This window comes from Sceloporus occidentalis, unplaced genomic scaffold (assembly GCF_023333645.1).
Source record: "Sceloporus occidentalis isolate IW3139 unplaced genomic scaffold, rSceOcc1.0.p SCAF_9, whole genome shotgun sequence".
Taxonomy (NCBI): Eukaryota; Metazoa; Chordata; class Lepidosauria; order Squamata; family Phrynosomatidae; genus Sceloporus; species Sceloporus occidentalis.
Window position 1 is genome coordinate 49,444,122 of NW_028316989.1, and position 26,922 is coordinate 49,471,043.

Below are 26,922 nucleotides of genomic sequence, written 5' to 3' on the forward strand. Positions count from 1 at the left end.
TTTAAAAAGTTGGGCAAAATTACATGGCAGTTTCTGGATGGTTTGGGGTGGGGTGGGGTGGGAAATATCACAATGGTGGGGAGAGTCCATCCATCCCCCTTCCCTGGACCCCTGAGACAATCACTGAAACGGGCAGAGAAAAGGCCCTCCACAGCGCATGGCATCCTGGAAGCAGAGAGGGGGCCGGCGCAGGTGAGGAAGCAGCTGTGCCCCACAACCAAGCATCATCACTGAGGCAGGTGACAGAGGCTGCCAGCCTCCCTGGGAGGGAAGAGGGCAGGTGCAAGGCAGGAAGCAGGGAGCAAGAGAGAGGAGGGTGCCTGAGGCCAATGCAAAGCCTTTGGGGTGCAGAGGTGGTGACTGCTGCAAAGGAGGCGCCTTCCGTGAGCTGGGCCCTGCAAAGCATGTCTCAAGACACCCCTCCAGCTACAGAGTGCCCCCCACTCACAGAGGGGCAGAAAGAAAGAGAGGGGTCTGCAGGGATTGCCCCCTCCCTACTAGCCCTCCGCCTCAAACCACAACTTCACCGGCCCCTTGTTCTCCGCCACCCACTGGATGTTGGCCTTGGTCTTCTCCAGGGCCTGCTCCAGCGCCCGTGTTCCCGAGCCAAAGCCCACATCCGCATTGTCCGCCTTGAACTGCTCCAGCTGCCACCGAAAAGGGAAGGGAAAAGAGGAGAGCCTGTTGGCATGGCAGCACAACCCATGCCCACCATCATTATTAGGACAATGAGGAAGAGGAGGAGGATTTACATTCTACAAACTTCTTGTTGTTTCCTTCAGATCAGCGCCGACTGATGGCGACCCTCTCTAATAAGGGTTTCCTCAGCCAGACGGCTTCAGAGGAGGCCTGGCATGGCCTTCCTCTGAGGCTGAGAGAGAGTGACTTTGCCCAGAGTCATGCAATAGGGCTCTATGGTCAAGCAAGGAGTTCAGCTCTGGTCTCCCAGAGTCCTAAAGCCAATATGAAAACTGCTACTGCACCTTCTCTTTCTTTCAGACTTAAATGATTAAAATTTGGAGTCCCCAATTATTTGGATTCAGTCAAAAAATCTCAGAATTAGTGAAATATGGGCAATTCCAAGTAGGGTCAGTAACTATGCTGTTGCATCCTTTCTATAGCAGTACCTTATTATCTCAGTTTCAGCATTTACCAGGCATTCCTGACTGGAATTCTGGACAATCAGTGATTTGGAGTCTATAATCTCAGAATCAGAGCGGCATTGTCAGATAATGCAGCACATTCAAAGGAGCGTCATTTCTGTAACTGACAATACTTGGAACATGACACTTCCCCCCCTTCCTCCTCCTCCTCACCATCCACACCAACATCAACGTCATAATATTATCTTTTAGTAATTATATACCAGCTTTCTCACAGTCCCAGCTTACAAAAATTAAAACAGATGCAGATAAAACCTCACCTCCCTAACTACATGGAAGAAGTTAAAATATAATCCAGCTATCAATAGGGTCAAAGCCCATCTAAAAGCATGTCCATTAAAGAGTGATAAATACAGGCAATACAGTGCTGCGTTAAAAGCCCTTTCCCCATAAGCGGTCCACCACCATCCTGTCCTCCACCCCTCTGGCCAAACATCAGCTATGCCAGGTTGGCTGTGGCATGGACTGTGTCCAAGCGCAAGACATCTGAGGAAAAGGAGCCCTTCTGTCCCAGGGGAAACTATAAACACAAGGGATGGAAACTCCCTAAGAAAGCAGGATGGGCCCAGAGAAAATGTGAAAAGGCGAGAGAAGAGGAGGAGGAAAGCCAAGAAGACCAAGACGACCTCCATCCAGGTCTTCACGAAGGAAGAGTCAAAGGAGAGGATCCCAAGTCTGGAAGGGGAAAGAAAAGAGGGGAAGAAGCAACAACAGCAGGGAATAAAGTGGAGAACAAGATGCAAGCAGCAAAAACTGCACAGAGACTCCCAAAGCTAAAATGAAGAAGCACCTCTCTCTCCAGACTGGTTTGGTTCAGGAGAAGGGATGTTGAGAAGGGTTGGCTGTTGAGAGGAAGGTCCAGCAGGAGGAGGCAGAAAAGGATGGCATGGAATTGCTCAGAGGAAGGTAAGAAAAGCAGCAGTGAGAAGAAACCTAAACGTGGGCACACAACGGGGGGCAACTGTGGCCCTCACTTTCGCAGGGGCATGCCTTGATAGAAAAGCCCTTCTTCTTACAGGGCCCAGGCTTCTTCTCCCTAATCTTACTTCATTTAAAATTTAATGATTGTTTGTTTATTCCTTTTAAGCTTTGTTATTACAATCAATGGTTTTGCAACTGCACTCTGTGTAAATCTATGCTGTGGACAATCTTGGAAGAAGGGAGGGACATAAACCAAATGAAATCCTCCCCATTTATGAGTGATGTCCCCTCCAAGCCATCTCCCCCTGCCTCCAGCCCAGTCCTTACCTGCTGGAGTTCAAATTCAGATGCAAACCTCTGCGTCACAGTCTGGATGAGGCCGGCAAAGGAGAAAGAGCCTCCGCCATACCTGATGCCAAGGGCGGGGGTGAGCAGGAGGTGGGGTTGAAGCAGAGAGTCAGTCTGGACAGACAGGCACACAGGCTCCCCTGGATCCCACTACCCCACCCCTGCTCCACATGCTCCCCTGCCACACTCACTGGTTGAAGAGGGTCTTCCAGTTGGCACGGACAAAGTCCCACACCAGGCTCTGCCCAACCACATTGCCAGCGATGCTGTTGATGGTGGAGGTGGCGTCTTGCCGGCGGATCATGTCACTCAGCGAGTACTGAAGGTATCTGTTAGCAGTGTGGCAGTACATCTGTGAACTGGCATCCTCTGCCTGCCCACCCCATGCGAGCTGCACCCCCATGCCATGCCCTCATTCCTCCTCCTTTCCACCCAGGTCTTGGTCCTCTCAAGCCCCACATTTTCCTCCTTGGAGCAGAGTTCACCTGTCTGGGAATCACAGCACTGAGCTAGTTGGTAGGGTTGGCACCTACTCATCCCTAGCACAGAAGTTGGGGGAGCCTGAGCTGAATTTCATTTCCTAAATGTTTTCAAGGGGCTGCATTCTTGTGGTGGGCAAAGCAAATGGGGTGTAGCCAAAAAAGCCAGTATAATTTAGATGTTAAAGCTCTTCCAGTCAGTAATTCAGGAGAGGAAGTTGAACCCCCCAGAACAGGATGGAGAGGCAGAGATTTGCACAAGGGAGGGTGGCCTCTCTTCTGCTGGAGCCTGTTAAACTGAGGTTGGGTGGCCACCTCTTTCAGGGATGCTCTAGCTGTGGGTAGCAGGCAGCAGGCTCTTCCGGTGCAATGAAAAGGCAAGAAATGCCAAAACCTCACCATAGGCATGCATGATCCCCCATCCTGCCCCATCAACCCAGTTGAGTCCTCTGTGCTCAAAAGAAGGAGGAGGAGCCAGATTGTGGCTAGTGGGCCACTCACCTCTGAAGGATCCAGGGCTCTGGGCTGCAGGCCAATGCAGAACGGAGCTTGTCTGCCTCAGAGACCACCGTGGCGTTCCGGAACATTTGCCAGGCAAAGTCCCAGGCCTCTTCGCCCCCCGTTCGGATGGCACTGCAGTAGATGCTGGAACGAAGGTTGGGTGGGATCCTGAAAGCAAGAAGTAGCCTTTAGGAGATGATGGATGGCCTTGGACAGCAGCAAAAGGGAGCGTGTAGAGGTCCAGAGGAAGAAGACAACATCTGAGAACTGGCCAAAAGACCAGGGACGGTGCCTCACCAATGTCTCCCGCGTCCTGAATGGCAATACCTGTTCCCTCCAGGCACCACCTTGTTCTGGCCTATTCTGCACCAGTTGTTTCCCCCCCACACACACACATCCATTTACCTGGCTCCTGAGCATCCACAAGGTATATTCAGAGGAGACTTAAGTGAGCTAGCTTGATCTCTGGAGGAAACACTTTACAGTACTGAATAGTGCTACAAAGACCTGACTAGCTCGGCACACTCACCTGTGCAACTAGTCAGAAGGGCAAACCTGTGCTTTTCCACTTGGGAATCTGCAATGTACACGGTGCAGCCTTGAAGGCACCACAGGACTCCATGTTACTTTCAGGACATGCTGAACCTGAATCCTCTAACTCTGGGTGGGCAACTCCAGGGTGTCCTGGGCACTCCAGGGGCTACAAATGGACAATCAAAACATCTCCCCCCCCCCCTCCTGAAACAAAAGTAAAACCAACCAGAAGAAGGAAGCTGCCTTTCTAGAGCAGAAGGGTTAGTGGCTGCAGCCTCTCTCCGTCTCTCCTTGGCACCTTCAAGGGCCCTTAAAGAGGAGAGACTAACCAAGGCAAGCACTTACGGGTTCACAGCAGGGTTTGCCTTCCAGGTGCTGAACAGGTCTGTGGCCAGGGCCTGGCACTCTGGGACCCCGTAGGAACAGGCCGTGCTGATGGCCAGGATCTCATTGTACCTGAGCAGGAAGGAAAACCGGAACAGGCCAGAAGGCCATTTAGAAATCCCTTCTCCCTGCAAGTCCACTACAACCCAAGATATTCTTTGTTATTCACTCTGTGCTGTCTCACTTGCCCCCAAAAACTGGGACTCGAGAAAGCTTTACAGAAGTTAAAACAGTACAGATACAGGTACTTGCAAAGACAGAACTAAAAGCTTATTTTAACGGTATCTGGCCAAGAAAGCCAATAGGTCTTTCCATCAGTCAGAGCTGATTTGAGGGTATCTATCAACAACAATAAATGCTATACCTACTACTACTACTACTACTACTAATACAATTATCCACAGAATCAAATCCTTTTGGAAACATGTGCATTAAAAAGACAAAAGATAAAAATCAATAGAGGAAATAAAGAGCCCTTGCTGTCCCTTCTGCCCACTAGAAAAGAAGGAGAGCCAGGAGGGAGTGCAAGTGGGTTGCACTTTCTCCTGATCCCCGACCCCTGACCCCCAACCCCTCTTCTGGAAAAGGCTCAGAGCAAAGGGCCCTATGACCCATCCCAGCCAGGTCCTGACCCCACCTGTGTCCAGTCTCCCACAAGACTTACTGGTCCATGAGGCCATCGGGGATGGTGGTCCAGTTAGAGGTGACGTTTTTGAAGTAACTGAACAGAGGGGTGATCTGTTTCTGGACATATTTCTGTCAGGGGAAAAGAAAGCATGGCTGGACTCAACTCATGCTGTGGCATAGCAGTGCTTGGTCTCATGTACCCCTAAGTGGTACATCTGTACATTTACAGTGTACATTTACAGCGCTATAGAAATAAACAATAGAATCATAGAATCATAGAATCATAGAGTTGGAAGAGACCACTAGGGCCATCCAGTCCAACCCCCTGCCATGCAGGAAATCCAATTCAAAGCATCCCTGACAGATGGCCATCCAGCCTCTGTTTAAAGACCTCCAAGGAAGGAGACTCTATCACCCTCCGAGGGAGTGCATTCCACTGTCGAACAGCCCTTACTGTCAGGAAGTTCCTCCTAATGTTCAGGTGGAATCTCTTTTCCTGTAGCTTGCATCCATTGTTCCGGGTCCTGTTCTCTGGAGCAGCAGAGAACAAGCTTGCTCCCTCTTCAATATGACATCCTTTCAAATATTTAAACAGGGCTATCATATCACCTCTTAACCTTCTTTTCTCCAGGCTAAACATCCCCAGCTCCCTGAGTCGTTCCTCATAGGGCATGGTTTCCAGACCTTTCACCATTTTAGTCCCCCTCCTTTGGACACATGGCTCCAGTTTCTCAATGTCCTTTCTGAATTGTGGCGCCCAGAACTGGACACAATATTCTAGGTGGGGCCTGACTAAAGCAGAATACAGTGGCACTATTACTTCTCTTGATCTAGACACTACACTTCTATTGATGCAGCCTAAAATAGTATTGGCCTTTTTAGCTGCCGCATCACACTGTTCACTCATGTTCAACTTGTGGTCTACTTGGACTCCTAGATCCCTTTCACACGTAGTTTCATTCAGCCAGGTGTCACCCATCCTATATCTGTGCATTTTATTTTTCCGCCCTAAGTGCAATACCTTACATTTCTCTGTGTTGAATTTCATTTTGTTAGCTTTGGCCCAGCTTTCTAGTCTATTCAGGTCATTTTGAATCTTGATCCTGTCCTCTGGGGTATTAGCTATTCCTCCTAATTTGGTGTCATCTGCAAATTTGATAAGTATGCTCCCAATTCTGTCATCCAGGTCATTGATAAAGATGTTGAATAACACTGGGCCCAGGACAGAGCCCCACTGGACACCCCACTGGTCACTTCTCTCCAGGATGAAAAGGAGCCATTGTTGAGCACCCTTTGGGTTCGGCCGGTCAACCAATTACAGATCCATTTAACAGTTCCTTTGTCTAGCCCACATTTTACAAGCTTGTTTGCAAGAATGTCATGGGAAACCTTGTCAAAGGCCTTACTGAAATCAAGATATACTATATCCACAGCATTCCCTTCATCTACCAAGCTGGTAATTTTATCAAAGAAAGAGATTAGATTTGTCTGGCATGACTTGTTTCTCTGAAACCCATGTTGACTTTTTGTGATTATGGCATTGCCTTCTAGATGTTCACAGACTCTCTGTTTAATGATCTGCTCCAGAATCTTTCCTAGAACTGATGTCAGACTAACTGGACGATAATTGTTGGGATCCTCTTTTTTCCCCTTTTTGAAGATGGGGACAACGTTTGCCCTCCTCCAGTCAGCTGGGATCTCTCCTGTTCTCCAGGAATTTTCAAATATGATTGCCAATGGCTCCGATATTACATTTGCCAGTTCTTTTAATACCCTTGGATGGAGTTCATCTGGTCCCGGAGACTTAAATTCATTTAGATTAACAAGGTGTTCCTCTGCTATCTCTTTACTTATTCTGTGCTGAAATTCCCCTATTCTGTCCTCTGCTCCATTATCCTCAGGTTGAGCACCCTTTGCCTTTTCTGAGAAGACTGAGGCAAAGAAGGTGTTGAGTAATTCTGCCTTTTCTCTGTCTTCTGTTAGCATTTTGCCATCTTCTCCACGCAGCGACCCTACCGTTTCCTTCTTCTTCCTTTTGCTGCGGACATATCCAAAAAAGCCCTTTTTATTGTTCTTAACCTCTCTAGCAAGCCTGAGTTCATTCTGCGCTTTAGCTTTTCTGACTTTACCCCTACACATGCCTGCTATTTCTTTGAATTCCTTTTTTGTGATTTCCCCCTTTTTCCATTTCTTATACATGTTCCGTTTCAAACTTAGCTCAGTTGAAAGTTCCTTAGTCATCCATCCTGGTTTCTTGAGACACCTCCCGTTTTTCTTTCTCACTGGAACTGTTTGAAATTGTGCCTTCAGTATCTCTTTTTTGAGAAACTCCCATCCATCCTGAACTCCTTTATCTTTTAGTATTTCTGACCATGGAATCGCCCTCAATACTTCTCTAAGTTTACTGAAATCCGCTCTCCTAAAGTCTAGGATGCGTGTCTGACTCTGCCTGGCTTCTCCTTTCCACTGTATTACAAACTCCAGGAGAACATGGTCACTTCCACCTAATGATCCCACCACTTGCACCCCATTAACCAAGTCATCCTTGTTGGTTAGGATCAGATCTAAAATAGCTGACCCCCTTGTTGCCTCTTCCACCTTTTGGACCATGAAATTGTCTTCCAGGCAAGTGAGGAATTTGCTAGACCTTGAGGATTTTGCTGAGTTTGACTTCCAGCAAATATCAGGGTAGTTGAAGTCGCCCATCACTACTACATCTCTCCTTTCTGAGTGTGTGGTCATCTGTTCTAGAAAGGCATCATCCAATTCCTCAGTCTGACTTGGGGGTCTGTAGTAGACTCCCACTGTAACATCCTTGTTGTTTCCCTCCCCTTTGATTCTTATCCAGATGCTCTCCACCTGGCTTCCATGATTGATGTCCAGGATCTCTTCACTGGTGTAAATATCTCTGACATATAGTGCTATTCCTCCTCCTTTCTTGTTTGGCCTATTTCTCTTAAAAAGGTTATAGCCCTCTATTTCCACATTCCAATCATGAGACTCATCCCACCAGGTTTCAGTGATGCCTATTATATCATATTTGCAATAATAACAATAATAATAAGTGGGCACTCCAGGTGACTTATGGGACAAAAAGGAATACAAGTAAAGGAATCCCAGGGCAGGCAGACTGTCCCCTTGGCCAGAGAACTCACCCAGGTTTGGACAGTGGGCAGCTCAGGGCATCACTCTACCACCCATAGACCCCCACCCACCCAGCAAGCAAAACAGAGACCAAAATTGCAGAAGCAGTGACGCTGAAGCCCCCCTGTATCTTCTCTTGCTCTGCAGCTGGAAAATGAAGCCAAAAAGGGTGGGAAATGCTACCAGCCCTTAAGGAAGGAGGCAGAGAGAAAGCTTTCCAGTAGAACAGGCTGCTGTGCATTGCATTTGTATGCAGCAGCAGCAAACTGGGGCCTTGGAACATTTGCTCCCATTACTCCACTGTTAATCCAGCCTTGGATAATGCAGCCCCCCCCCCCCCCGCCATCATGCCTGCCTCCCTGAACAGGGAATGCTCACCTTCAGGGGCCCATAGACCTCTGAACGGTCAAACATGAGCCTGAAGTAGCCCAAATTGCTGAGGGCAGCATCCCAGGGCAAGTAGTCCGTCTCTTTGGCCAGGTAGCGCGTCGTATTGAGGGCCAAGATGGTGCTAGTGTGCTTCGCTCTGGAAAGTTAACATGGGGGGGGGGGGGGCAGAGCTCAGTAACCAAATGTGGAAGGCCACCCTACCCACCCCCACCATGGTTCAGGAGAGAGTCTTTATGTTTCCACATAAACAAAAATCAGAGGAGCTACCATGCAGAAGAGAGAGCACACCTGAGCATGTGCAGCATGCCTTGGACCTCAGATAGAATTACCACCCGGTCCTTGAAAATCAGGGTTATTTTGCGGGGAAGGGGCTGAATGGGAATTTAAGTGTGTTTCTTTCCACTCCCTGTTAATCTATTTCACAAGAACCACGTCAGTCTCAATGAGTCCTCAGGAAAACTGCACTATGTGCATTTCACACAAGGATATGTGTTTGTGTGTGTGTGAGAGAGCATTAATCCCAGGTACATACTGTAGTGGTTTGAGAGATGGGCTAGATTTCTAATCTCTGCTCGACCATAGAAACCTACTGAGTGACCTTGCACAAGTCACACTCTCTTAGCCTCAGAGGAAGGCAAAGGCAAATCCCCTCTGAACAAATCTTGCCAAGAAAAACCACCTCTTAATAAGTTTGCCTTAGGGTCACCATAAGTCGGAAGCAACTTGAAGGCAAACAAGAAGTATCAAACTAGCAGCAATTTAAGCATCAAAGCTGATGTAGGGTGGGTTGCCAGAGGGCTTTCCCAGAGCTGCTTCTGTGCATCTTAAGGGGAAGACTGGGGTCCACAAGGGCTCCTGCTAAAATGAATCAAGGAGACTTGCAAGTGCTGTCACTGCGGCCAGATCCCTTCTCTGGACCCCTTTTCCTCTTTTGACTTTGTCTGAGCAGCCTGCAGCATCTCTGTCCCCCACCAGGGAGCGCTTGGACACTGGTTGGGTTGGCATAACCCCAAAGAGAAGAAAGAATACGGTGGGCTTTTGGGAGAGCGCCACGGGAGGGGGAGCGGAATGCACATGCATGTGAGGGTCTATGTATCCTGGCTGTGATCCACACACACACACACACCCCAGAAGATGGGGAGAGCCAGGAGGAAGTCAAGCTTTTTACCTGGCAAGGTTGAAGGCATCGTCGATCAGCTGAGCCCGGTTGATAACAGGGATGTCCTGGGGAGGAAGAGCAGAAGCTGTGGGTCAGGGGGTCCTGGAAGCTGGGAGGCTGGATTAGTGGCCCTTGGGGTCACTTCTAATTCTTCACCTGTATGGCAGCAAACCCAGCACCAGCCCAGCCACCAATCCTTGCCATTGCAGCTGACTAGCTTCTTATTGTCTCCTCAGCCCAGCTGAGGATCAGGGCCTGGAATTGTGTGGCCTTCTTGGCATTACAGTGCGCCCACGCTATAGGCAGGCGCCCCATACGCGGCTTCCAGCTTACACAGAAGCCACACGACAGGAGGATGAATGGTGCATATGCCCATGGCGCGTGCACTCTCCCACACCACAAGCACAAGCCCCATTCAATCGAATGGGACTTGAGCTTACACGCTATTCAGCTTACACAGGGGAGGGTCTGGAACGGATCCCCCGTGTAAGCCAAGGGCACACTGTATATAGTTTTTTGTGGGTTTTTCAGGCTATGTGGCCATGTTCTAGAAGATTTACATTTATTCCTAATGTTTCGCCAGCATCTGTGGCTGGCATCTTCAGAGAATGCTTTCCTGGAAAGGAGTTGGGTGTACACACACACACACACACACATACACACACTGCTTTCCAAGCAACGATTCTCTGAAGATGCCAGCCACAGATGCTGGCAAAACGTCAGGAATAAATTCTTCTAGAACATGGCCACATAGCCCGAAAAACCGACAAAAAACTATGGATGCCGGCCATGAAAGCCTTCAACTTCTTGGTATTGTTGGACTATGACTCCCAAGATTGTATACAGCCAAGGGAAAGGAGCACTGGGAGTGGCAGTCCAATGGCAACAACCAGACAGTCCCACCCACCCCCATCTCCAGTCTACCTGGTGGCTGAGACTCAGCCGCTCCATCAGCCGGTTCCAGTTTTCCTGGTCATAGTTCACCCGGAAATAGCTGGTGACATTGAGGTTGAGCAGCAGCCACTTGCCTGGGTCAGCAGTTGTAGCAAAGTCGGCTACATTTGCTGCAGAAAGCGAGTAAGACACAGAGAGAGAGAAATAAAGAGGGGCCCTTGGTGCACTAGTGAGGGCTACAGCCCACGTTAGACTCTTTTCTCTCCCAAATGGCTCTTGGATCACCCGGAGGGTTTCTGGCCAGAGGAACCTGAGCTGCCCAGGGAAGGACACCACCAGGGAGGACCAGACTCCAACTGGATGGCGAGGGAATGATGAGGGGATGATGGGCTCATCCCTTCCTGGCACTCCACAGAAGTAAGGCTGTCCTCTTGGCCTGGGCCATCACAACCATTGTCCTTGTAGTAGGAATCCCTTGGCTTTTGTGGGTTAGGGAGAGAGGCCCATGTACCTGTTGTTTCCGTGAGCCAGTACATGCCGCCTGCACCATCAGAGTTCAGCCAGGAGACAGGAACGATCCAGGTGTAGCTAAAGAACAACAGGGCATCAGGAGGAGAACGGGGGCTATGCCAAGGAAAAGCTGCCACCCTCCTCCAAAAAGGGGAAAAGCATCCCTGCCAGGAAGGACAGGGTTGCCCATCCAGGGAATTGCAAGCTCATGAGACAGTCCACAGCAGCCCCCTTCCTGCTTACTTGAAATCGGAGGGCCGCTGGACAGGAGTGTCGGCCAGCAGGAAGTGCTGTTGGGTGAGCTCCCCAGTCAAGGTGTTCAAGGTCAGCACCGGGAAGCCCATCTGCAAGGTCCAGCGGTCCATGATGGTCTTGACAGTGCCAGGGAGAACAAATGCATCCTCATCTACCACCTGCCACAGAGGGAGGAGGAGGAGGAAGACAATGGAGGATTAACTGGAGGCTAAGAGAGGCTAAGCGTAGCAGCCCCAGAGGGCAAGGAGACTCTTTCCAGTGGTTCCAGTCTGGGCAGGAAAGGGTGTCCTGACACACCAAGAACATGGTTGACTGTGGTCAGATTTTTCACATTTCAAAACTTTTGGGTGGAAAAAAAAGCAATGCATGCAAAAACCCTTTGATTTTTTTGCATAAACCCTGTGCAATACTCTGGGAGCAGAAAAGAAAGTAGTTTGCGCAAAACCCTCCTTTCTGGGCAACATCTTGGGGTTTTGCACATATACCTTGTTTTTTGTGAATGGAAAACCACATATTTTGCACCAACAATGTTTTGTTTTTAAAAAAAGGCCCAACATACAAATAAAAACGCACCAACCCTCTTATCCCTGGCCTGACAGGGAGGAAATGTTTGGAATCCCTCATTATTTCAGGAGTAAGACTGCCGATCCAAGAGGTCAGGGAGCAGAATTAAAAGATTACACTTAGCTGTCCCAAATGCAGCGGCGGAATTTAGGTTGGGAGCCATGGGAAATCACCAACACCACCATCTCCTCCTCCTCCTCCTCCTCCTCCTCTCTTGGAGATGGCACATAAGGCAACCTGTAGCCCATGCCAGTTCCTACTCAGCCTGTTCACACAACCACCGCCTCCCCACCAAACGTGGCTTCTCAAGCCATGGAGCAGTTGCCTGTTTGAGACCCAGGGTCACCTAAACACATGGAGGGCAAAGGGAAGGGGCTGGGGGCCAGAGGAACTAAGAAAAGATCCAGAGAAGCCCCTGGAGGAGTTGGGGCTTGAAGAGCATTTCCTGCACTTTGAGGGCTACCTAAAGTCAAAGAAGAAAAACCACCCACCTACCCTACATACGCACACACACATTCAAGCAGGCATGGATTTATCCAGCCAGAAGGAACTGGCCACCTTGGTTTCATCTGCAACCAAAAGGCAGCAGAAGAAGAGACTGGCACGGATGGCCAGGGGCACTCAGAATGTGGGGAGGGGTATTGGAGGCTGCACTAAAGAGGTGGGCTTTTTAGGGAAGAGAGGCAGAGAGATCAGGATGAGAAGCCAGCTGAGTGCCAAGTCTTCGCTCTCATTTCCAAAACCCTCTGCAAGGAACCAGCTCCGGCATAAAGGACATTCAGCCAATCCCCTCGCTTGGCACCTGCTGCCTATGGAAGGAGGGAAAGGGGGGAGGGGGGTCTCATAAACCACCAGCACTTGTGGGGGGGGCAGTTAGAGAGAGATCTTCTCCACCCCATGAGGTCAATGGCCTGCCAAAACAAGAGGAAGAGTTGCTTGCAGGAACAGCAGAAGACCTTGGTGACAGGGCAAATGGTGGCCTTGGAGGAGCGAAGGGCAATCAGATGCAGGCAGGAAGAAAGAGAAGGGAGATAAGAGGAGCTGGAGCCTTGGGCGCGCCCCAGGGGAGAAGAGAGGGCAGATCGGCCCCTTCTCGAGCAGCAGAAGGAAATGGTGCTGGTGGGGAACAGGAGGGAGAGGTGGTTGTCCCGGTTGACCTCCTGGTGATAAGAACCAAACAGCACTGGCACAGGTGGCACATAGGGGACAGCCTACTGCTGGCAGCACGATACCAGGAAGAGGCATTGAAAAGTTGCAGAACCAGGCAAAAAGGGAGCTTCCTTCCCAGCTGGACCATTACAATTGCAAGTTGCAATTACACCAAATGCACAAAAAAGGGATGTGACAGCTGTGGACAGTTATGTCCAGGAAAGCAGGATGAGCCCACACATTGACAAAAGTGTTCTGGCCCTCTCCTGTGAGATCCTGGGACTTATAGCTCATTGAGGGACTTAGAATTCTTCCTGGAACTGCAGCACTACAGCTTCCCAGCAGACAGCAGAGTTCAGCCGTGATACGACAATGGCACAGAAAGACTCACGCAAGCCCTCTTCCCCCGCTCTTGCCACCTTGCAGAGAAACAAGGGGCCTAGCCCCCAGAAGCTGGGGTTGGGGCCTGCTTTTAGTAGCTGGTGGCTGGCAGGGGCATGGTCCCAGATGGGTTTCAGCTCCTACCTTCTGCAGGTGTTCCCAGAGGTTGTCATAGACAGTGTTTCCGTACGCATAGGCATGGAGATATGACTGTGGAGAGAGGACAGCCGAGGTGAGGCAGCTTTCCTGGGGCAGCTGAGCTGAGCTCCTGGGAGGGAATGAGGCTCTGGACAGACCTGGGCTCTCATTGCCTCTGGTGAGCACATGGGCCAAATCATGGGCCTGCACAAGCCCTGGACCAGTGGGCTGCAGGAGGGCCAGCAGAGAGGCAAAGCAGCCGTAGTCAACAAGTGTTAGACTCTCCGGTGCTACCACATTATCCAAACAGCATTCCCAGAGAACAGTTTCTGCCACAAGGATCTTACAGTTAGGGTGGGCAAAAGAGCTTGGGTTCTCTGTCCAGCTAAAAGGTTTGCCTGCCCAACTGGGCACCTCGCTGGTCTCCCTCTTTGCCCTCCTTTTGCCTCACTGTCCCTCACCTGGGCCAGGGCCTCACCTGCAGCCCCCTCTTGAAGCGCTCCTCTGTGAGGAATTCAGACAGCATACGCAGCACAGATGCTCCCTGGAGAAATGAGGGAGAAAGAAAAGGGTGAGGGGACAGGGAGTAAGAGGGGGAGGTCCAGGATTCCCCCAATCCCCAAAGGATCCTCTAGAAAAGGTAGGCCTTGGCAGTGCCAGAGCTGTGCCAGAATGCAACCACCATCTCTGCATCCTTGCCACCATGCCAGCCATAACTCTGGCTGCGGATCTCTGGAACTGGCTGCCCAACACTCCCAAAAATTCTCCAGCAATATGCACCCAGCACCAAAGCAAAATTCTTTTAGGCAACAAGCTATGACATTTTAATTGTCCAGGCATTTTGACAGGCTTTTAACATCACAGTATGCCCTATTGTTTTCACTGTTCCTGTTTCCAGATTGCTGTTTTATTGTATTTTATTGGGCTGCTGTGTTTATCTTATCTTTGCACGGCCAAGAGGCAGGTACAGCATTGTTCAGGATCAGTCCATCATGTTCCCACCATGCTCCAGTTTGCGGGGGGAGGGGAGGGAGAGCAGGTCCTTCCCTACCCCTCCTGGCAAATGCTCACCTTGCTGTAGGCAATAGCGTCAAAGACTTCACTGATTTGAGCCGGGGTGTTGATCTCCTCTTCGCGGAAGGAGAGTGGATGGGAAGAGGCCAGGGCATCAATGGCCATCACGCGGTACATGTCGTTGGTCACCATCAGGTCTTTCTGCAAATTAATTCCACAGAATCCAAAACACTCTCCAAATTGTATTCCCCCACCCTTTACCCTCCAACGAACATAGAGGGACACTGGTAGCAGGCAGCCCATTCTGAGCCCTATAACAGCAGCCCTACAGGGTATATTGCACTGGAGGATGTAAACGGCCAGAGGTCACCCAGAAAGCATTATGATCACACAGGTTGTCATAATGTTCAGCCCTCACTGGCCCAGGTCCACTGATCCACCAATGACAGGACTGCACCCTCCTTGGGCAGGTGTGCCCACCATGCCCACCATGCCCTCAGAGCTCTCCCTGTGACACAATGGGAATGACCATTCCACAGCCAGAAGGTATCCCATGAGAACCAGACCAGTTCCCCACTCCAATGCAGTTGTCCATGCAACATGTGGGTTTTTCATAGAAGTGTGACAGTTATACTTTCCTGAAGGTCTTTTAACAGAGCCTGGGTAGCCATCTGTTGGGGATGCTATGATTTAGAGTTTCTGCATGGCAGCTGGACTGGATGGCCCTTGTGGTCTCTTCCAACTATGAGTCTATGATTCTATGATCCCTAAGGGGATTAGAAGCCCTGGCACTGCTAGACAGCTAATTTCCAGGGATCTTGGAGGGTAGGTGGGGTTGTCATCTTAAAGCCATCTGGGGTTTTCAAATAGAAGACTACCACTACCCCAAATTCCCCACCAATCAGCCACATTCCCCTCGCCCTCCTCACTCAGCTGCTGATTCTCTCTGGCTCTGTGTCACAGCTCAGCCCACAGCATGCCAAGAGTCCTGCCCCATTGTTCCCCCTCCATCCTCCCCTCTGGCCACACACCATACAAGGAGGACTCACAATATTCCACTGAGGCTCGGCAGCATCGGCCCCAAGATATTCCACGTAGGACGCAAAGCCCTCATTCAGCCACAGATCATTCCACCAGCGGAGAGTCACCAGGTTCCCAAACCACTGCCAAGAGAAGAAGGAAGATTGGTCAGCCGCCAACAGCAAAGAGGATACTGCAGCCAACAGCCCACTTGTGGGTTGCACGGCTTGTCTCTGCACATGGAGTGTGTTGTGGAACCCGTGTTGAACGGCAGCATTGCACACTGAACCAAAGTGACAGATGGTCCCAGACAACAGTGAGCCATGTGTGATGCATAGTGTGTATGAAAGGCGCAGGCACACTCATGCAAAAGGAGCAACTTCATGTGCAACTCTGCCTCCAGAAACCTGAACTGAATTTCCTGTGTAGAGCACCCCCAGAACTATAACCGAGCACTTGAGCAGCAATCTGGGCGAATGCCAACCAAGCTGCCAGGGGAGAAGCTGCTCAGGAAAGCCTGTGGGGCTGGAGAGGGTCAGTTGGGCAGTACCTCCTTTGATGTGGGCCCAAATTTCAAGAGGGATTCTAGGAGCCATGGTATACCTGGTGGGCGAGTTCGTGAGCGATGACTGTCACCACCCGCTCCTTGTTGCCGATGGAGGAAAAGTTTTGGTCAAAGAGCAGAGAGTTCTCGCGGTACGTCACCAGCCCCCAGTTCTCCATGGCTCCAGCGTTGAAATCTGGGAGGGCAACCTGGTCTGTGTGCAGAAGAAAAAGAGAGCAGGTTGGGATTGGGACCACGACAGTGAACTTCTCCTGTAACCTGCAGGAGTCTCTTGTGAGGAAAAGGTCTTCTCTCAAGCCACCCTAAGCCCACCTTAAACACCCGTCCCCTTTTTCTGAGTTTGTAAGCAGCCTACACGTGCTCCCAGAGGGAGGGAGAGGAAGATCTGGGTGCTGAGATCCAGTGGCTCTCCATCTGTGGTCCTCCAGACAGTGTTGGACTCCAGCCCCCACTGGCCATTGGCCATGCTGGTCACTGCCAGACCCTCCTCCGCACCCAGTCTCACCTACCTGATTTGCTCAAGGGGTACGGTGTGTTGTAGTGTCTCTCAAAAAAGCTGAGGATGGGTCCCGTGACATTGAGGGCATAGCCGCCTTGGCCTTCCACGATGGCTTTAGGGCGGCCCCAGATCCGGATCTGGAAGAGGGCAGGGATGGCTCAGGCGGGCCGGTGGCTGGGTTCCTTGTCCCCCAGGCCCAGAAGAAAGGCCTCGAGGAGGACGCCTTCTTTAAAGACCAGGCCAGGGGCGGGGGTCCCCAGGAGGGCAGGGGAGATGTTGAGGCTTCTAGGGAAGAGATGAGGCCCCTCCCCCTTACCAGTGTCCCATTCTGGTTGGCATCCACATAGTCAAATTGGCTGACAATGAAAGCAAGCAGGTAGGTGGACATTTTGAGGGTGGGCTGGAAAGTGGTCCTGTTCCAGGACTTCCCGTCCTCCAGTGTCATCTGCTCAGTAGCTGGAAGAAGAGGAGGAGAGGATGGGCTGGCAAAGAAGGGGGTCTTTGTGGGTGCCTTCATATCATTTCTCATAAACAATGGTGGCCCTGGGACACAGTTTCCCTGCCCAGATTTATAATTCAGAGGGGATGTGCCCTTGTCTTCCTCTGAGGTTGAGGTGGCTTCAAAAGCCGCAATGTTCAGAGAGCACTAGCACAGAGGATATCTGTACAGCAAAAGTGTCCCCAATAATATGATCAGACCTGTTCCAGTTTGATCCCAATAACCCAATTACTTCCACTTCCAGGAGGGACTGAGTGGAGTGGGCATCCTCACAGAAGGCTTAGTACAGGATTGTAGTCTCAGCCATCCAAACAGCCAGAGTGGTAACAGGGCAACAACTTGAACCCAGGTCTCAGGGATTCACACAAGCCTCATTGGGTGATCGCTGGCAAGTCCCTCTCTCATCCCCATTTCCTCGTCGATAAAACACCAATCACAGAAAGCAGAAGCTGGAACAAATTCTAGTAATATGTTAAACATGACAAATACTCCCCACTTATGCTCTAGCAGCTGTTAAAGGTCAGGAGGAGCCAGTGGGGTTCTGTCATGGGCACTGCCCGCCCCAAAGGGGTGCCTCTTTCTCCCCATACACCCTTCTTTTCCCATCACTCTCTTACTTTGGACGGGCATATTGGACAGTGCCACGTGGTCAGACAAGTGGATCAGGACCACAGAGAAGTTGGCCTTCATGGCAGGTTCGTCAAAGCAGGGGAAGGCCTTCCGGGCATCAGCTGCTTGCATCTGTGTCGTGGCCACTACCCTGGAGGAAAGAGGAGGGGGACCAGTCAAGAAACAAGCTGGTTTCTTTTCTGTGGCCCAAGGCCAGTCAAGTGGGCCTGAGGGAGCCAGGTGGGGTTCAGGAGGTACAGCTGGGCAGGATAATTCATCCCCTCCTGTCAGCTTCTCCTTCTCCTCCTCCTCAGATGGGCACAACAATCTTCCCAAACTCTTTTCATTATCTTCTACCTTGTTCCTGGACCATATCTCCAGCCAGGGTCTTCCCCACCCATGTCCACAATGGCCACCCTCCTGTCTACCTACTTGGTAGTGCCATCCTCCTGATACTCGCTGCGGTAGAAGCCGGCCAGGTCATCTGCCAGTTCCCCCACAAAGATGCTGTGCAGCTCGTAAGACTTGTTCTGCTCGAGGGGATCCCTGAGCTGCACAACCAGGTACTCAGTGTCCTCCTGGATCCACGTCTGCGCGATGGGGGGTGCCGTGGCACCGTCCACGCCGCTCAGGGAGACGAGGAATTCCCCCTGGCTGGTATAGTTGAGCTTTTTACTGTGGATGAGGATTAGGTCCGTGGGCTCCAGGCACACAAACTGGACAGTGCTGTTCCCATGGAAGACGTAGAGGCCCCGGTCATCTGGAGTCAGGAAGGGCCGCAGGCTGACTGTGTAGTTCTTGGGTGCCAGGGTCTTGGGCAACCGCAGCTGGTTCCAGGGGTTCTTTGGCTCAGCCATGGTGGTGGCAGTGTTTGTGCCTGGCACTGTGCCAGGGATGCTGGTGGTAGCAGCAGTTGTGGGGCTGGTAGTAGCTGCTGTTGTGGGGCTGGTAGTAGCTGCCGTGGGGCTAGCGGTGGTGGCTGCATTGGAGACGGAAGCATTCTTCTGCTTCTCCTGTGAGTAGACCACTGAAAGGGCAATGATTGTGGCCACAGCGGCCAATCCCAGGACGATGCCCACCAGGCCCAGAGTCTTGCTGATGAAAAAGCCTTTGGCCATGGCTGAAGCAGGTGCCGGCCAGGGAGGAGGGGGTTCTGCAGTAAGAAGGCTGTCTGAGAAACCACTGGCCTTTAATATGCTGGCTCTGGAGATTTATTAGCCTGGCTTGGCTAGTCAATTATTAAACAGCTGAGAGGTGAGCGGAGGCCGCTGCTGCTGCTGCTCCCCTTCCCTTGCCCCGTTGGATGATTGCAAATGGGGCACTGGGTGTCCAGACCTCCTCTCTGCAAGGAAAAAGGCAGTTAGTGGTTTCCAAAGCCTGGGCAGCCCTCCTGCCTCTCCTTCCACTTCAGAGCAGAGGAGATCCTATTAAGTATTGGGAGAAGGGTGCCAGATTTCAAGCCTGCGACTGGGATTGGGGTGACAGGAAAGGGCCCAGAAGAACAGGGCAGCAGCGGATTTGGGTTTCTATTCTCAGCCAAGACCACCGCTGGGTAAAAGAGGGGTCAGTTCCAGAGTCAGGAAGGGTTGTCATTCCCTTCTCCATGTTGGGATTCTGGGATTCCTTGTACCCCAGACCAGCTCAGCCATGCAGGGTCAAGGCAGTAGCTGACTAGTGGGTGGCTAGAGGGATGGGATTGGACTTGCCCTGAGCCTAGTTTTGTCTTGCCCAGGTCAGGGGACAACTGACCACTGGAGTCAGGGTGCTCAAGGAAGGAATTTTCTCCCCAGGTCTAACTGGCAGAGATCACAGAATCAGACAGTGGGATGGGATCTTTGGTTTGGTTTTAGTGTCAGGAGTCCTTCCTCTCTCTCTCTCTCTCTCACACACACACACACGCGCACACACACTCCCAAACAGATAACCAGATGGCAACACCAACTTTCTACACTAGGTCTGCTTCCAGTGCTGCTTTTCTCAATGGGGTCCTTTCTGCATCAGCAGTGGGAAACTGTGGCAGGGCTGGAGGTAGTTGAGCATTTTAGAAATGCAGTTAAGGCATCCAAAGAAAAGGGTAGGGTAGAATTGTGGAGACCCCCCCCCCCAGCATGAACACTTCACAAATTTACTAAAGCATGGCACAAGTCCAGGGAAGCCTTCCATGCATGTACACTTTCTATGCTGCAGAACTCACTTTTGGTGCCCTCACGGCTTCATAGGAAAATGCTGACACCAAACAGGCACCCCATGCGCCATCGGAGAATGGCAAATATCGTCCTCTTGGCTTTTGTAGGTAATGTATTTGAAGGAATATCAATGGGACAATATCTCTACAAGTTTGCAGAGAAATCATGACTAAATAACAGTTCAAACTCTTCTAGCTGGGTGGCTTGCAAAATAGGTGTATCCTTCTTAGTTAGTCACTCTTATTTGGTTTACACACCTATATTGCATGCAGAAATTGTAATAGTTAGAAACACTTACTTTTCGGAAACTTCACAAAATGCTTTAAAATTAAAATGCATTTACTGGGAATTATTTATGTCATTACTTAGGAAAAATTTTTCCCCAGAAAGGGTGATGCCCAAATTATTGCTCTCCTCTCACATTTGTCTCTGCCCCTCCAGCCCTCCTCTGTGAAAACTGACCTGCTCCCGCTGCTCCCCACCCTCCTGAGCAGCGAAACGTCCTTCCGTTTGCTGGAGAAAACAAAAAACTCTCATCTGGTTTCCGGCTAACACCCATCCAGTTCTTGTGTCCTCAGGCCTGACTTGCTCCAGGACATTCTGCAGTTTGACTGAGGTTGCTCCATGAAAAGCCCCCCGTTTCTCACCTGCCCTCCAGTTTGGGCAGAAGAAAGGACTCTGTCCGCTCCAAGGTCCCTGCAAAAGCCCACAGGTGACTTTGGCCTCCTTCACAACTGCCTTTGAGATCCTCCTTCCTCTTCATTCTCTCTTGTGTGAACATCATTGCCAGAGACTAGCAAAGTGTCCGTTCTCATTCGATGTAACTGAATTACAGACGTGTTAATTTTAAACAATGCTCTTGGAAAATGCATTGGAGCTAGTCCAAAGGGGCATTTTATGTAATGGGAACTACCAGTACTAGGAGAAGCTGCTTTTCTGGACTTTCAGGCCACAAGGCCCGCTGGCCAGCACTACTCACTGGGCATACTTGCTTGAGGCGCTCTTGGAGCTGCAGTCCAAAAAAAGCGTTATTCCCCCACGCTCAAGGAACTGCTCTCATCTCATGCTTTAAAAGATAAATCCCTCCCCCCAAGATTCACCAGAACCATTTCAGGCTAAAGCTTCACACCTGATAACCCATCACCATCCCCTTATCATGGCTATTTTGGCAGGGGCTCACACTTCTGGGGGGTGGGAAGGGGCATCCCACTTGCACCAAAAAAGCAAAGCTACTGGCAGCTCCCCTCAAGCAAAAGTCGTGCAGGTCATGAGAACTGCATTCTGTCCTGAGGAGCTTCAAAGCTTCTTTTGGGATAGAAAACACCTACACTAGTTCCTACACAAACACATCTTGGCACGGGAAGAATATAACTGCTAGCAGAGGTGCTTGCTTAAGAGTGACTGGCATAAGAACGAGACACGAGGCTGGACATGGCCTGTCACATGGGGAACCAGGGGTCTAGTTTTGGGGGCAACTTCAGTTTCTTATTCCTGTATGACCTGGCAGCACAACATGTTACTGGAAAGCTAACCATCAGCCCTTCTAGCCAGGCACAGCCAATTATGAGGAATGCTAGGAGTTGCAATCCAACATCAGGCGCACATTATTCAAGGAAGGGCATTCCCCCAAACACTTATGTTGCATCGCTGCGCTATAAAGTATTGAGATGCCCCATCGGGATATCTAAGAAGTATCTTAGATTAAAATGTATTGTGGGAGCAAAGCTTATTTAAGGGTCACAATGGGTGGAGGGCATAGATAACAAGCCCTGGATTAGGGACCAACCTTTGTCTTGAGTGGAAGAGGCCTGAAACCCAACTGAGGAGGACACACCGCCCCATCCACAAGAAGAGTGGCCCTCCACCTCCTCTTCCTGGAAGGCTGGAGCGGACAGGCGGGCGGCAGGGACAGAGTGGCTACTCACCTTTCCGGCCCCATTCCCAGGCTGTGATGGGGGCTGGTTTATTCCCAGCCAAGCCGGGTCTCTCCCTTCCGCCTCGGACTCTTTCCTCCTCCGTTAGGGCTCTCCCTCCTCCTCCCTCTTTCTTTCTTTCTTTCTTTCTTTCTTTCTTTCTTTCCTTCCTTCCTTCCTTTTTTTCCTCCCTCCCTCCCGATCGGTCACAAGGAAAGCGGGCTCCTTCCAAAGCTCCAAAGGAAGTCTGTCTGTCGCCAGGCCCACACTGATCCTTTGCTAGCTTAACTCTTGGTCTGCTGGCCCAGCAAGGGACGGACGGACCTGTGAGGATGGCACACGGCCTGACAGCAAGGGAGAGTGAATGTGCCAAGGTGGTCAGCAGGCAGGAAGATGATGCTGGTGCTGCCATGGATGCCACCTCTGGCCAGGACACTCACACTGTGCTTATTCCATCACGCATCCCTGCATACATGCTTGGGCCTCCTGCTGGGCCTTAAAACATAGCCCCACAACTCCAGCCACACGCGCAGCACATGCAGAAGGATCGCAGAAGGAGTCCCCCTCCCCTCCAGACGCCAGAGAATAATCACATCTGGAAGACATTTGTGGGAGGATGAGCATCATGGAAGAAGCAGAAAGCGCCCCTGGAAGAAGGCCGAAAGCGAGATCCCCGGCTGATCTTCACGGCCACTCTCTATCTTACTTTATTTTATTAACATGGCCACTGAGCAATGCCCTCTTGGTGGTGGCATCGCTCCTTCCAATTCACCCACTGGGGCAGGAACAGGCACCCAATGCCTCTCCTTGCCCACTTCACACCTTCCCTAGAAATGCCCAGAAGCACCTCTGGCTCATGCCAGGCTTCTCAGGCCCTTCCATGTTGAAAGGGGGCACCAGGGATGTGGAGCCAGAAGCTAAGGGAGATGCTCTACTCCATTCTCCCATCCCAAGCAACTGCAGAGAAGCAGAAGCACTTCTTTACATGTCTCTGCTGGCAGGGAGGAAAGATGACCACCTGGGAAGGGCCGCCATCTCATCAACAGGGATAATGGCACTCAGCATCAAAGGACTGATGTGCTGACAGAGAACACAATATGAAAAAGCCCTTGGCAAGGCTAGAAGAGCTACAGAAGCAGCAGTGACATCAGAGGTAGCTGAGCCACTATGCGAGTCCACTGAGATGCCCTTGGACCTTCCTCAAATCTTCTATTTTTAGCAAGGAAATGTTGACAATTGGGAGTCATAGGAACGTTGCTCATTGTACCACAAACTTCCGATCAATGCCCAGCTGAAGCTTCTGCCCACATCATGAAATGGGCAGAACATAACCACAAGGGCTGAGGAGGTGCCACCTCTCTTAGAGGGGTGGGGGGGTCTCTGTCCAGATTCCTCCCTGCCTGCCAACCTCTGTACAAGTGAACGACAGGCAATGGGGGGGAGGGGGGCAGCCCCATTGACTCATCAGTTCTTCCAAACTCTGATGGCATGATTCTGTCCTCCCTCCCAGTCCCATTTCCCACCTCAAGCTGAGTCAGAATTCTAGCTGAGTTTCAGTTTCTAAGTTAACAGACTCAGCCACCAAGTTTCCTCATTTGCTTGGTTTTATGTTATTTATGTAAATGAAATCACCAAGGACATCCTGGCCTCCTCTTGGTGGCTTTCGATTCCATCCAGCCGTGGAGCTGGTTGAACGGTGATTCCAACCCTACATGCAGGATGATTTCCAGAAATGAGAAGTCCCTCACATGGGTGGCATCCCAGAAGGTGCCATCCAGTCTCTCTGCCATTTGAGCATTTATAGAAATCCTTTGGGAGAGATCACTGGGGGCCTGAGGTGAGAGATCCACAGTTTGCTGGGGACATCCAGCCCTATTTCCTCTTGCCATGTGTAGGTACCAGATCATTACAAGTTGGGTGAGAACTCAAGACTAGAGTTCAACAGAGACAAATGCAAAATTCTACATATTGGCCACAAAAGCCAAATGCATACTTACGGGATGAGGGATCCTTGGCTGAGTAGCAGTATGTGTGAAAAGGATCCTGGGATGAATGATGATCATAAGATAAATGTGACCCAGCTGTGTGATGATGCAGCAAAGCAGGCAAATGTCGAGGGATGGACTATCCCCAGTATATTCTGAGCTGTTCAGCCCTCATCTAGACTCCTGTAGTCTGGGTGAGTCACTTTAAGAAGGCTATAGACAAGTCAGAGCAGGTTTAGAAAAGACTGATAAGGATGATAGGAGGCATGGAGAACAAAACTTTATGAGGAAAAGTTGAGGCAGTTGGGCATGTTCAGCATGGAGAAGAGAAAACTGAGGGGAGGACATGATGACCCTCTTTCAATATCTCAAGGGCTGTCCCAGAGAAGAGGGACAGTCTTGTTCTCTGCTATCCCAGAAGATAGGACAGCTAATGGTTGGAAGTGACAGGAGGGTAGATTTTGACTAAACATCAGAAGGAAATGCTTGACCGTTTGAAAGATGCAGCAACAGAACCAATTTCTTAGAAAGATGGTAGAGTCTCCTTTCCTGGACATCTTCCAAAAGAAGCTGGATGGCTCCCTGCTTCTGAGGATGCTTTAGCTAGAGGTCCTGCACTTGAGTGATGGGGGGTAAGGGGCTGGAAATTGTACTCTATGGCCCATGAGGCCCCTTCCAACTCTAAGGTTCTGTGATTCTAAGACGCTGCTGCATCCTTCCCCAAAAGGATCTAATCTGCCAGGACAGCGAGGCCAGGGGTGCACCCTGGCTGCTCCTTTGCAAGGCCTCTGCCTCTGGAAGGCCAGGAGTTAAGCTGAGAAAAGGGGCGGGTGGTCCGGAGAGAGGCCAACCAGGCCCTGGATTTCCGGAGAAGGCTGACTCGGCCCTAGGCAGTCTGCTAGAAGGGCCCTTCTGAGAGAAAGAAGCACCATGCTCACCGCAGGTGGAGGGAGGGAAGCCTCTAGAAGGAAAGGGGAACAGCCAGGACTGGGAGGACTTCTGGGAGGAAGAGCAGCACTCCAAGATAACAAGGAGGAAGAAGGCAGGTGGGCAAGAAGTTGGCCTTGGGTGTCTTCTGCCCCCTTCAATGGTGAGTAGATAAGAGAGATTCTCCTTCCAGATGGTGATGGGAGAAAGGCAAGAAACACACCACCACAACAATGGGCAAAGGTCTCAGCAGGAAAACCACTAGCCTCCCCTTCCTCTGACCCTTTGTAGTGATGGAAAAGCTGGGGACGAAAGAGAAGCTGCCAGCACTGCCTGGGTTGGAGCTGGGGGCTCCTGGATCCCTTTCCCTCCTCCCCAAGTAGGGCAAAGCTGACAAGAGTCCGCAGCAGCACCTCCCTGAATGGCTCCTTGGATTTTGCAGCATCTTTTAATTATCATGGAGTTGTGGCGGGGCTGGCAATTTTATCTGAACCACTTTTAAAATTTTATATGTATAAAAATTTGGTATGTCTATACATGTCTGGGATACAATTAATGTTTTTAAAGCTTAATTGCTTTTTCCTTCTTCTTGGTGTGAAACACCTGCCCCTTGCAAATAGTAGCCATCCAAGCCAGACTTACTCCACTGGTGGTCTGTGGACTGGAGCCAGTCCATCTGATATTGGCAGCCAGACCCTGGCATGATTCCCAGCAGGTTGTAGCCAATGGGCACAAATATGGTGCCGGTCGCTGGCAAATTGAGATAACACTCTGCTGGTTCCCACATCAGCTAGAATGGGAAGCAGTGAGTCTAGGAATGCACAGGAGAGGAAAAAACTGAACATGGGGAGAAACCATCCATGTATGCCCCCAAATCTCCCAGACAGTCAGAACCTCCATAGGTAGGGCAGTTGAGTGAGACGTCGCTGATGCATTCAGCCTACTTAGCGTGAGATGCCCCTGGTTTCTGGGGCAAAACCAGTCATTTCCACAGCCCTGGCACAATCTTTGGCTGGGTGCGCTGGAGGGCACAGCTAGCCCCACCCGGCTGAGTCAGCAGGCATTCCCCGAAGCCTTTCCCCAAGGCAAGGTCCTCATCCAGGAAGCATGACAGGCAGCATGGATTATTGTTGCTGGATTGCTTTATGGGCCCTTGCTCAGGGTCACTGATGGTTGGGTGTCCCAGCTGAGAAGGGCCTCAGCCGGAGAGAGGTTTCATTCGGCCATGGCAGGCATCCACGCTAGCGGCGCCAACAAGCAGATGGCCAGGGCTTCAGAAACATTATCTCTTTTGGGGCCACTAGCCATGCAAACTACAGAGGTTCAAGGTATCTTAGTCCAAAAAAGTAGCTTTTCCAAGTGCGTTCCTTGCCTTGCATGTGGTCTTCCTCCCCCCAACTCCAGGTGTTCCCAGGATTCTGTGCCCAGGTAATGTTTCCTGCCAATCACCCATTAAAGCAAGCTCTACCTATTGTTTCATTTGTATCCCGCTTTTCTTGAAAACTGGGACCCAGGGTAGCTTACAAGATAAAAAGAAATGCAAATTAAAAACACATGTTGGTAAAAACATGCAAAAAGTTATGTTGAAAACAGTTTTAAATTATCCTTAAAATTAAAATCATTTAAAATCAAAGATAATAACAGCCCTCTAGGAAAATCCCTTTTGCTGTCAAAAGTAGTCAATTTCTAAAAGTCTGCTGGAACGAAAAGGTCTTCACCTGTCGACCAAAGGATGACAAGGAAGGAGCCGGCCCAACCTTCATAGGAAGGAAGTTTCAGAGTTCTGGAGCAGCCACCAAGGCGTCCCTTATCCTTTCAACTTAAGGTGTGATCCCTATTGAGTGAAGGAAGGAAATGTGCATGGGCTGCTTCAGAGGGCAGGTGTGGACTGCAAAGGACTCCTGGACCCGGGGAGTGGAAGATGGGCTGGGGGTCCAAGGAACTGCTGGGCATCTCTTCCACCCAGGGCTCTCCACACACAACCCCTCAGGCTGTATCCTGCTCCTCAGCTGCTAACTAGCCCCCCTCCCCACAGACTCAATCCTGACAGTCAGCCACACAAGCCTTTCTCACCCCCCAGCATTACCTGGCAAATGGGCAGGCAGAACCAGCAGCCTTTCTGGGCAAGCGGGCAGCCAGACCCACGACGCTGGATGACCGAGGC

The 26,922-nt window shown here is 50.8% G+C and overlaps 1 protein-coding gene across 4 annotated transcripts; it reads right to left on the bottom strand.

The window, feature by feature from the left end:
- LOC149307529 (aminopeptidase Ey-like) lies at positions 1-26,922 on the bottom strand. 4 transcript variants are annotated; one of them, XM_089539396.1, is made up of 24 exons: positions 26,845-26,922; positions 23,844-24,044; positions 19,942-20,190; positions 18,180-19,089; positions 17,756-17,898; positions 16,956-17,095; positions 16,650-16,776; positions 16,179-16,333; positions 15,605-15,718; positions 14,613-14,756; positions 14,020-14,085; positions 13,548-13,613; positions 11,298-11,467; positions 11,056-11,132; positions 10,575-10,714; positions 9,660-9,715; positions 8,480-8,627; positions 4,995-5,086; positions 4,292-4,402; positions 3,413-3,580; positions 2,624-2,761; positions 2,412-2,493; positions 1,954-2,058; positions 1-647 (listed from the first exon to the last, which is right to left on the bottom strand). In XM_089539396.1, the coding sequence occupies exons 4-24, from the start codon at positions 18,863-18,865 to the stop codon at positions 498-500; spliced, it is 3,078 nt and encodes a 1,025-aa protein (XP_089395522.1). In that variant the 5' UTR covers positions 18,866-19,089; positions 19,942-20,190; positions 23,844-24,044; positions 26,845-26,922; the 3' UTR covers positions 1-497. The 4 variants fall into 4 exon arrangements, with proteins under 4 accessions (XP_089395522.1, XP_089395526.1, XP_089395524.1 ...); XM_089539400.1 differs by lacking the exon at positions 1,954-2,058; XM_089539398.1 differs by lacking the exons at positions 19,942-20,190; positions 23,844-24,044; positions 26,845-26,922 and adding an exon at positions 21,859-22,665.